This window comes from Manduca sexta, chromosome 4, assembly GCF_014839805.1.
Source record: "Manduca sexta isolate Smith_Timp_Sample1 chromosome 4, JHU_Msex_v1.0, whole genome shotgun sequence".
Lineage (NCBI taxonomy): Eukaryota > Metazoa > Arthropoda > Insecta > Lepidoptera > Sphingidae > Manduca > Manduca sexta.
Genome location: NC_051118.1, coordinates 238,174 through 250,143, shown reverse-complemented (window position 1 = coordinate 250,143; position 11,970 = coordinate 238,174). Strand labels below are relative to the sequence as shown.

Here is an 11,970-nt window from a genome sequence, read left to right as displayed (position 1 = left end):
TGGAGTGCTGGGTCAAGACCACACTAATCTTATTAGTACACAGAAATTATATTGACTTTTGTATTAGGTACATCTGTTAAGTGAATACCGGTTAAAAAGTGTTATGGTTATAGGTTATTTCATTCATGAAATGCGCCCCACCACTTTTTGAGCGGGGGTGTTGTATGGTGGCGCGGGGTGTGTGTAGTGTGTTTGTGCATTCATGCCGCTCATGCACACTGTAAGCGATTATTAAAAACTAGCTTTTGCTCGCGGCTACGCCCGCGTGAAGGAGTTTTCCGGGATAAAAGTCCACTGTATGATAAAAGTCTTGCTACATATTTTCCCGGCACTGATAGGTTCAAACTAATTTTATCCCCATGCAGGTTGAATTTATAAAAATCCTATTTAAGCGAACGTCTTCATCATAATAGCTCCAATCTTTAATTTCAGTTCAACCAGTCGAAAATCTAACAAGATTTATACAAACTTTCATCCCCTATTTTATCCCCTTGGGTGTAGAATTAATCAAAATCCTTTCATAGCGGATGCCTACGTCATAACATCTACCTGCATGCCAAATTTCAGCCCGATCCGTCCAGTGGTTTGGATTGTGCGTTGATAGATCTTTATGTCAGTCAGTCACCTTTGTGTTAAATATATTTAGATTGTGCTGCGCGTCTTCGTGGATGAAAATATGATCTTTACCGTTGACTTGAATAAGAAGAAGTAATTATAATTTGTTGTCGAATGCAATCGAGTCGTATTAATTCGTCTCTGCCTTTACTATAAAGCTGTGTTCATTAGAAACGTGACACGACGTGACAATTCGATTTGGCCGTTCCGACTCTGCGTTAGTCAACGCCAGCACTAGGAAGGAGCTATCGTATGACCTATAGGTATTGAGAATATTTGAATAATAAGACTATATACGAAAAGGCGACAAGTAGGTATTGGTCACACTGGCTTAGTCTAAAACGATCTCATTTGGTTTTGATAAATACATTGTCCTAATAAGGAATTAAAACTATTTATTTTGGAAATCAAACATATTACTAAAATTTCATGATTGTTATTAAACAACGGCATATAAGTTTCAAATTATTTATAAGTAGTAATATAAGGAAAAGTAAAGCGTGTTTAAAATCCCGCCAAGACGCGAATGACTGCAAATTTTAGCCTACTGAATATATTTTAAGTAAATTATTTATGTAGATCGATTTATAAATGTTTTCACTATTGAAAGTAAGATAGAGTAACAAGGCTTTATTTTAAAGTTGTAGTTTTGTAGAGAAGTCTGACATGGATCTAGTGAAGAATGAATATACAAATAACAGCGAGAATAACAAGAAAACATGTTCACGGTCCAATATATCCAACTTTAACACGATTATATAACCTAACGTGATTCAATAAAGTTTTTAAAATATGTGATTGCGATACGTGAGTCTTTGGCGCCCTGCCAGTTACGTGTTGGCAAAGTTTAGTTTACCGGCTCAACCCTTTTGAGACTCGTAAATGCGTTACCTAACCTTACCGCGGTAACAATAGGTATTAACCTTGATTCCAAATTCAAACTGTATTTACAGGACAGAAACACGGAATGTTCTTTTTTTAAAAATATAAGTACATTAAGATTTTTTATACAATTTCTTGTCTTGGGCAAATTGGAATTATTATTTTTTCTTTTATCTTTTTTGTTTGTTGAGTTTGACATGTACTCTTGCCCGCAACTTTCGCTTTTTCGCATACATATCAATACGATTCGGTTTTTTAATAAATTTCATAAACAAATCGAGGTGATGTCCGTTTTTAATTACGAACATAACTGTATTATTAATTACAAATATGTTAAACGAATAAAAATATGTTAAAACTGACTTGATCCTCGGAAAAATGTAAAAAACATTAGAAAATGTCACAGAATAATTTTGTTTCTTATTTGTTCCGGGTATAAAACTGAAACCCAGTATTTTTGCCCATTTAAATATTTGTAATCTGGCATCCCTAGTCTTCCTGTAGAAATTTGCGAACTATGCGACGTGTATTTAGGCTTGCATTTGTCTGCATGGTAATGTATGTATTTTCCGCTATATCAATTATTTTAAGGGATTAGACGTGTTTGGAATTACCTCCGTGCTAGACAGCACCAGTGGGATTATATAGACTTTGTTCATTTTCCATATTATTTCATCTTTTGTGTATTTATTTTTTCGGTAATAGTTTAATGAAGGTTATGTTTATTAAGTACTGAAATTTCGATAAGGTAAGGTTTAACTGCGAATGGTCCGTAAGTATGTGTAGTTTATAAGTTATATCGGATCTATTGTTGTGTATGGTCTACACACGTATGTATGTTAATTCAGGGTACTCACTTTTCGCCAAGTGTGTTCCATCCTATAATGTGATAGGGGCCAAGCCTATCGCCATATCGGGCACAAATTTCAGACTCCGGGCTGATACTGAGCAGAAAAACTCAAATATATATGCGGATGGTCTTATAAGTTAAAATTGCTTTGTCAAAGTATAACTGTGACTTGTGGTCTCCAGTACAAGTTTTGGGGTTTATTGATAGTAAAGTGTGGGTATATTTAAAATGTGTTTAAGTTTAATAGCAATTTTTGTATGAATAATGTGTGCTATTTGATTGTGTATCGACACAATAGATTACACACATCGGTGTGTAATCTATTTGTATCCAATCGAGCAGGCGCTAATAATATGTTGAATTGTTTTAAAATAGCGATGGCAATTTCTGCATTTGGCGTTCAGAATATTACGATCTTGTGTTATAAATTTTCTGTAATTTTTTTACCTGGTCTCAGATAGCCATGATTAATCCCTTGGTTTCAAGAAATAGTAAACCTGGTTTTAACCATATCTTTGAAACCTTGGAATCTATGTGGGGCTGTTCTAAGTCATGAATATGTCCACCATGTAGATAACTCTTTATGACGTCCTTTTGTTACAATTGAATGTTTAGCCTTTTGCACGGTAATGAATTCTTTGTTTGTGTCTAAAGGTATAATAGTAATTTTAAGGGTAAACTGTTCTTATTTAGGCTGGTTGATACGGAATTTCTGTGCGTTCTGGCGCTTTTACCATGTCTATTATTGTAATTAAATCTAACAACTCATGGCATAGGACTAGCACAAGATAGAGAAGAGTGGCGTGACAAAGAAGAGGCCCATATTCAGCACTGGGTGGATACGGGCTGATTAGATAGGTCCTTTACTGGCTTATCTAGTTGTAAACGTAAAAATGCCTCCTTCGTTCATTTTGTCTCCCGCTTTGCTAAAAGAGAAGTGGACACTTATTATTTCCAACTCCTCCCTATCTTTCTATTTGATTACCTTTGTTGCGGGATAAACACAAATTAGTGTTTCCTGAGACACGTTAGGCTTCACTGCTTGGTGTCATAAAATGCTGGCTTACAGATGACGTAGTGGTGGGTGTGAAAGCGGGTGAGTCTCTAGTTAGGCGTACTACCTACGTGAAAGATCATTCCTGGAATAAACATGCTATTCTTGTTTCCTTTGAAGACGCACATGAAGATAAAATCTCTTCAGTTATTTAGAATTGGGTAGCTAACTCACGTGGATAGTTAAACTATTTTGTAACTATAAATGCCACTTCCATCTCAGTCTACCCTTTTAGTACACATACCAGTTAATTATTTTTCCAACACGCCATATTTTTATGCAATACAATAAACAATTCAATTAGAACAGATGGAGATGTACTTCTTAGAAGTATCTTCAAGTATCATCCAGTCTGAATCATCGATAACACAATCTTATCTTAACTGAAACCGTTCCACTATATATTGTTTCAGATATGTAAGGTGTTTATCATAATTCAGTGCTTACTTCACTGCGCAGACGTAAACAATTGCAATAAAGGTGAGTTCATAAATATTTATTACTAATTACTGTATAGACTAGAGAATATATAACCTTTTCCGGAGTATAAAATTGTTTGTTTCTATATTACTTATGAGAAAATCTAACGAATATTATCGCTGTCTCTGTTTATGCGTTGCAATTGTAATGTTATGGGGGAATTGCGATTTAGACTACGTAATCATATTCAAACTGCTCCCTTATTCGTCCGACTATAAATCATGATCTCGAGAGAAAATGTAGCATATGACATCATGAATAATCTGACTTCCTATTAGTGAAAACATGGTTAGAATCGGAGCAGTAGTTCCACATATTGACACTGACAAACCAGAAACCTTTCGGCGAGTGCCGTGGGATTTTATTCCAAGCCCTTTACATCATCAGACGACTAGAGACACGGCGAATCGTCACCAATACATGGTTGATATTCCACCAGTGCATACAAAGCGTTTTGGTTACACAATTAGGCGTACGATAAAGAATGTAACCGCCAGAGTTTGTATTTCTAGATAATTATAACTTGGGCATCTTTAAGTTACGTTATAAGTATTTTGTAGGCAAGCGTGATTCATCGTAGATCACATTATCACTTACCGTCAAGCGAGATAGTGGGAGCGTGATCCACAGTAAACCACATAATTACTTTCCATCAGGCGAGATTGTGGGCAAACGCAAGCCTATATATGTAGTAAAAGAACAATTTCTTCCGCTCTAAAATAAAAGATTTTGGGTTGCAATACTGTCTATTTGTAGGTTAAAATCCTAAACTCCTTTGTTTTCCTTAAATGTTTAATATCAATCAATCAGCCTGTCTCCATCTACTGCTGAGTGTAGACCTCCCCAAGTGCCTAACATAGATCCTAATGCGATTCTAACCCATAAGTGCATATCACTAAAGAGTTCTTTTTAGGTCAGAACAATGAGACTAGATGTGTTTATTTATGACTATTAACAATTTCAGATGAAAACCCTGATCTTCTTGGTGCTCGCGGTTCTTGGAGCCAACGCTGCCGTGGTGAAGGCGCCCGCTGCGAGGTCCAACCTCAACATTGGATACATCGTTCCTGGAGACAGGCTTTTGCATAGGTATACTTATTTTAATTGTAATAGTTTCGTTCGTGTGAAAAACTTTCTTGCTACAAAAGTCCCTAAAACGCTGTACGATGCTTGCCCTATCTATTTAAAAAATAGATTAACTTAATCCTTTCTGTTCCACGGGGGCAAATTAGCGGGATTAAAAGGAGCCAACGTGTTGACGAAGAACATGGTATACTTTGTCAAATTTTATCAAAATCCATTCAGTTGTTTCAGTGTTTTCTTCTATCAAACATCCAAACATTGACACAAACTTTCGCATTATTAGTAAGATAAGATTAAATATTTGATCTTGGTAGGATTTTTGCATCCAAGAAAATCCGCAACAGCCGTCCAAGTAAATATCCGATCAGCCTGTTCGTATCCAGTTTCGAACAGTATTAATTCTGTCGACTGGCGAGGTATAATCATTTCTCGTCAACTTTTGTGAAATAATTTTACCCTAAGGCGGAACAAATCAGCACTAAGTAAAATTGTCTTGTCGAATATCTAAGTATTATTTAATATATTAAGTGTAAAATGTATGAGACTACAATTTTTGACACATTTAAAACAAAACCTGGCGTAATGTCAGAATGTTAGAAAGTAAAGTGTTCAGAGATTATTTTTAGAAAATTAAATATCTATTGATTTTGACGAGGTTGTTGAATTTAATAAAAACAAAATTTATTATAATCATTATCAAGAAGGTTTCGTTTTTTAACGGACCTATCGAGAGAATTCTTGAGGTCTATTTTTAAATGCCAATTTAAGGGACATGTCCAAAAACGGATTTTTTATTCGACAAAAATACTAACCGACATAATTTATATATATTTGGATAGAACTTTTAAAAACGAGCCTATTGAAAGAAATCATTTAATTTCAATGAACTCTGCTTTTGAGATTTTTATCATCTTTTTTACTTAAATACTAAATTGTGCCAAATTCAAGTTTTTTTTTTCTAAGGGTTTATTGTTCAATTTGTTCGTAATAAAGAACCATCGCCCATTAGCAGCGCCCATACAAAAAGCGGATATCTTTAACCGTCATTAAATGACAATTATAGTTAAGGGGGATTTTTATATCATTACTTCATGTTGTCTGATAAGGATTATTTTCTAGGTAACGTTTAAGATTCTAATATATCTCAAGTATTGATGGACTCTTCGTGATAATTGTTTTATCAAGTGTTTACCTGCGTGCATGATTTTGTAATATACGAATTCTAAAATGATATCATTATTGTATGACGCCATGCCGCAAGGATAGTTCAAACTATATCATTGCTTTATTGTCATTGCGTAAGGCACCAATAGAGCTTACTGTACCTAGAAATAGAACTACTTAATCTTATATTGAGTGATCTGCTTCGTCTATGAAAATATACCAAAATATGAATTCCGCTGGCTTTGGAAATATAGACGTTCTTATTAGTGGTGACTAACCAACACGCGACTCCGGGCAGCAGATCTTTGCGAGCTGCTTTTGTTTGTGTCCCTTGCTTGTGCTGAGGTGAGACAAAATAATACTCAATTTCAGCAACAATTGTGTAGAATGCTTAAAATGAGTTGGTAAACAAGATGGTGACCAAAAAAGTTTTTCCTTCAAGCGCGAGACTCCAGGCAGACGCTCAGTTCGAGCGTCATATCTGGCCCAATGGTCAATTATAATGAATTTAGTATTATTTTCATGACATATAAAACATTGATCATATATTACCTATGTATAAATTGATCGTGACCAGTTCTGAATTATTTACGATGTTTATAGATGTATCCAAAGATTTTTTTTGATTTTTGTAACTATCATTAATTTAAAATTAAAAAAAAAACAATTAAGTATAAAACAAAAAACAAAACAATCATAAACATATTAAAAACATTGAACAAAATAAAACATAAAATTATTAAATACTAATTATTATAACAAAGAATAAATAACAAAATCTTTGCCAATTCACTCCATTTACATGCCAAAATATCTGTTTTGGCATGTACCTCATTAATGGTCCTAATCGCTCGGGTGAAAGATAATGTAGAAGTATTTGTTATCTATTACCAAGTGTCAGTGGTGAAGGGTCCATATAACCCGATTCCTGCCGCCTTCCCTTTCATATAAAATCTAATTATCATTAGAAGAATTTGCACACACACACACACAATATCACGCATTTATCCCCGAAGGGATATGGACAGGCGCAACCAAGGCACCAACTTTTCGCCAAGTGTGTTCCGTCCCGTGATGTGATAGGGGGCGAGCCTATCGCCATATCGTGCACAAATTCCAGACTCCGGGCTAATACTGAGCAGAAAAACCTAAATCCACTGCCCAACCCGGGATTCGAACCCAGGACCTCAGAGCACTGTCGTACCTCGCATGCAGTACAACGACGCCACCGAGGCAGTCAATAATTTGCAGACCATATTTATACATATTAGCAGCTATATGTTGTGTCGGGTTATCTTTTGGAATACTTCACCCGTCGCCACTGCCAAGTGTAGACAATATTTTATAATAACAGGAGATCGTTTTTACGCAATAGAGGTTTTGTTTTACGACACATGACGAAATTAATTGAAGTCTTATAAAAACATTCATATCTATATCTATCTTCTATACTTATAATAAATCTGTAGAGAGGTCAATTCTGTACATGAAATATATTTCCAAAATAACTATCAGGGGGTGATTAGGGATCGATACTGATGCCAAAAATGCAATTAGTAAAATTTTTGTCTGTCTGTCTGTCTGTCTGTCTGTATAACCGTTATAGAAACAAAACTACTCGACGGATTTTAACGAAACTTGGTACAATTATTTGTCATACTCCTGTGCTGGTTATAGTATACTTTTCATCACGCTACAATTAATAGGAGCAGAGCAGTGAAGGGAAATGTTGGGAAAACGGGAGAAGTTACTCCATTTTTTAAGCTTCCGTCACGTGTGCACCCTTAATGGTTAAAGCTATGCAGAAATCATGTATGACGGAATTGTTCTCCTTAAAATTATGTAAAAAATATCCCACGACAGCATATGCCTATCTTTTATGGTTGACTCAGAATAACACGTGTAACTCCCGATAGCTTAGCAGTTCCAAGCTTTCTCATTATATTTGTCTACTCTTACGTTTATAACACTCTCAGTCATCCCTAATTAAAAAAGTTAACATTATTAAATATTTCATAAAAAAGAATCATAGAAATCGGTATAGAAACACCAAAGTTATACATGAAATAGGTACGCTAATAATAAGCCATCACGCGTGAATACTGAATCATGCTATAAGCTTCCTTCGATTTCACCAGGATCCCATCATCAGACCCTGACCGGACAATCGGACCACCTGCATACCACCATACATTAAAAAACATCCCGACAAATTGAGCACCTCCTCCATTTTTGAAGTCCGAAATCCACGCGGGCCAAGCTGCGAATGGAAGCTAGTTTTCAATAAATGTCGTAAGGCCCTCCACCGATCAAACGGCCTTGAGCATTTGTTCCAGACATATAACGCGTGAATTACGGGCGGGAATGTGCAGAGATTTGCGAATAATTTCTATAAAAAATCTATTTTAGGTCTTCTTGAATTTTCTTAGCTACTAAAATGTTCCTTATTCAATTGCCCATCTAATCGTTTCGAATGAAAATTGAGTAGTGTAGTTAGGAGAACAATTTTTAGGGCATTTTAATTATTAAATAAATTAAACAATATCCACATTATAAAAAAAATTAACACTTAAGGTAGAGCGATTGTAGAAATATAATGTTACTTTTTTTCAAATTATTTATTATTTAACTAAAATTTTAATAGATAGCTTCTAAAAATATGCTTAGTGTGCGTTACTAGTCAGGATCGACCTTCGGGTCTTTTGCAAATAAACCGAAACGACTTCAACAAGAAACACAAAATCGATAATTTCTCAACACTCACGAGGTTTGTTTATTTGAAACAATGGAATATAATGAAGGAACCGCAGCCTCATTTGTGTTACATTCTAACAATTAAATTTGCCGTGACACGTTTCCAACCCAAGTTAGCGAAATATATAAATAGACAATCGTTTTACTTGTAAATGTAGTAAATCGATGTGCAGGGGTCAGTTGCGACAAATATTAGTTGAAATAATTACATAGACGAACACACAGTACTCATATGTGAAACATTTTCTGCAACATTTCTTATAAGCATGAGGTGGATTCATTTGCGTAATAGGGTAGTTTCCTATGTTCGATTTAGTTTATAATTTTATATGTTACGGAAAATAATATGAAAAGGAAATTCTTCTGTGATATAAACATCTAAATTGGTTAAAAAAATAAAGCCATTACTATATATATTTGTAATAAATATTTTCTTTCTTTCTATATATTTGAAATATTTTTGTGAGCAAAGTGGGGGCATGGTGGGGTTATCGCGCTGTCCTTTTCTCACTCATGCAGCGTTATGACCGGTGGCACTGGATGACGTCACATGGCAATATTACTGTAATTTGACAGCTTCCCTCTCCACCAAATTTCAAAGCTTTATAACTCATTTATTATTTATTATTGCGTGGATTTTGATTTTTTTTCCGATAGATTTTAGATGAAATACAGTTTGATAAATGTATTAAAAACGTCGTCAACTACCCTATAGTCATAAGACTCATTTAACTTATCTTGTTTCTAGTAACTGGAATCAGTAGATTAGGATCTGCTCTTCTATATACCATACTACAGTTCTTAGCTTCAACTTACTTACCATCGCTTTTTACAATACGGCTATTAGGCATTGGCCTAATTTTAACTTTATTTCTAGATCTTACGTCTACCGCCCCGCTATGGCCAACTCAATGCAGTCTGAAAATGTTTCCTACTACGGCAACCGTACCACAAGGATCAGTGCAGTCCAGGCGCAAGAAGTAGGAGCCAGCCAGTACGCGTCCGCTTGGATAATCTCTGGAGGCATTGGCCAGAACAATGTCACTGTCAGATTCCAATCCGCGGTTGGAAGAGGTTACTACTACCTCCTTAGCGTTTGGGGCCGCTAAAAAGCATTCGATTTTCAAAAATGTTAGACCGCTTGAGTTTGATGACTGGCTAGTATAAATATAATTATGACGATTTTCCAAAATGACGCAAGGCAACGGATTGACAATCTCTGTCGATTGGTTTATAAATAAATTTCTTTAAGTAAGCCACTAGTTTTACTCAACAAAGAAATCAATATCCCTCCTAATTCGACATCAGAGGTATAAGCCAATTAAAATCAGTAAGCATGTCAAACTATCTGATTGACCCATTTTCGCTGTCTATCGAATGGTAGCGATGTATGGACATTTAATGAAATTTTGAAGCCATGCTTTTTAGAAATTAACTAGAACTGTTTCCGTGAACGATGTTATTTCCGACCAAAGCAATTCGGGATTCAAGAAATGACTACATAAATGGACGTGCTTGGAAGATGACATGCGGCATGCGGGATGTTACTTTATAAACTAACTTGCATTGGTGTGGTGGGTCAAATAACAATCAGGACTGACTTCCAGGCCCACACTAATCTTATTCCTCTCAAGAAATAGTTGATTAGCGTGGTGGTTCACCGCGCTGATGTTTGTCGTTTGCATCAGGTAAATATGTAACCTTATTTCTTGTAATACATTTAAAAGACGAGATTGTAAATGATCGCCCATAAACAGTAGCAACACCACGCAGAACTTTTAAAAGAAAAGTAATTAAATGTACACTCAGTGTGTCAGTTATTTTCTAACAAACCTACTTCATTGAAACGCAATATTATAACCAGTCTCAAAATTTTTGATAGTTTCAAAAGTATTTCGTCGACTGATTGCGTCTACTGCAGCTCTAAGTTATCGTGTCTGTATGGTTTCGTCTTCCTTTATGATATTATTTCCCCCTTTTTACCCTGGTAATGTTACTTTTGTTTACTGTACATATTGTAAAGTATAATTAAAACAACATTTAGCCTTAGAATAAAACTAATCTTCGTATTTACTAGTTTTTTTTTAATTATGATTTTCTGGTGATGTTTCGAAGACTTTGCAGCCTTCATGGTCACGGGGAGTAGTTATCGCGATAAAATCCGAATAATAGTTTCATATTAATGTCTAACTTTCGCGTAAACATAAGTACAAAACCTTAGTATAACAAACTATTTAATATATGTTTAATAAGTTGTTTATTATAAAAAATTGCATTGCAATTGCAGTGATTACCACGAGACATTACAATTAAGCTGTAGTCTCATAATATCTTGTTATTATCATTATAAGGTCTAAATTACAAGTAGAAATTTTGTTATTCAATTCGAACAACAAACAGCTTGTGTAAATTTTAAAATACCCTCAGCATTACGAATAAACACAAAAGATAGGAGGTGAAAATTATATTCCACAAGTTGGGAGAGTTGGCACTTGGCGTGGCTTCGTCGTCTGAAGGTCGACAATGCCATAAACTGGCTATATTTTTTTATTAACAGCTGAATATCACGGTTGTATGGTGCCGTTTGCCAATTTTGGAGTTTCCAATTGGGTACGTTAACTATATTAACTACTAGTTTTTGATCGCGGCTCTGCGCGCGTCATAAAGTTTTCCCGGGATAAAATCCTGCTTTATATTTTTCCGGGATAAAAAGCCTATAGCAGGAATAATGTAGCTTCCTATTAGTGTAAAAAAATCAAAATCGGTTTAGTATTTCCCGAAATGCGTTTAAAAAAGAAACACTAGCTTTATACATTAGTATAGATTTGAATTTTTTATAATAAGTGATGTCTAAATAGAGTACTGTCGAGAGAAGATTATCGCCTGTCGCCACAATTATGCCGGCCTGTTTAAAGCCGGATATATACGAGTACATAGGCTTGTCCCTAGTTGGTCACATTTTTTTTTTGCTGTTGACGAGACGAGCTTGCCTTTCGCCTGATGGTAAACGATACGACCGCCCAGAAATAGTAGAAACACCACTCAAAACCTTGAATTATAAAGGATTATTTGGTATTCCACTGCGCTC

At 35.2% G+C, this 11,970-nt stretch overlaps 2 protein-coding genes across 2 annotated transcripts in view; one reads left to right on the top strand and one right to left on the bottom strand.

Annotated features, from left to right (window-relative positions):
- LOC115448417 (calbindin-32) overlaps positions 1–11,970 on the bottom strand; it is a gene marked incomplete in the record, with an annotated part of 83,419 nt that overhangs the window by 43,600 nt on the left and 27,849 nt on the right.
- LOC115448418 (probable salivary secreted peptide) lies at positions 3,768–10,137 on the top strand. Its single transcript, XM_030175849.2, has 3 exons — positions 3,768–3,881; positions 4,846–4,970; positions 9,760–10,137. Exons 2-3 carry the CDS (start codon positions 4,846–4,848, stop codon positions 9,989–9,991), a joined length of 357 nt encoding a protein of 118 aa, XP_030031709.2. The 5' UTR covers positions 3,768–3,881; the 3' UTR covers positions 9,992–10,137.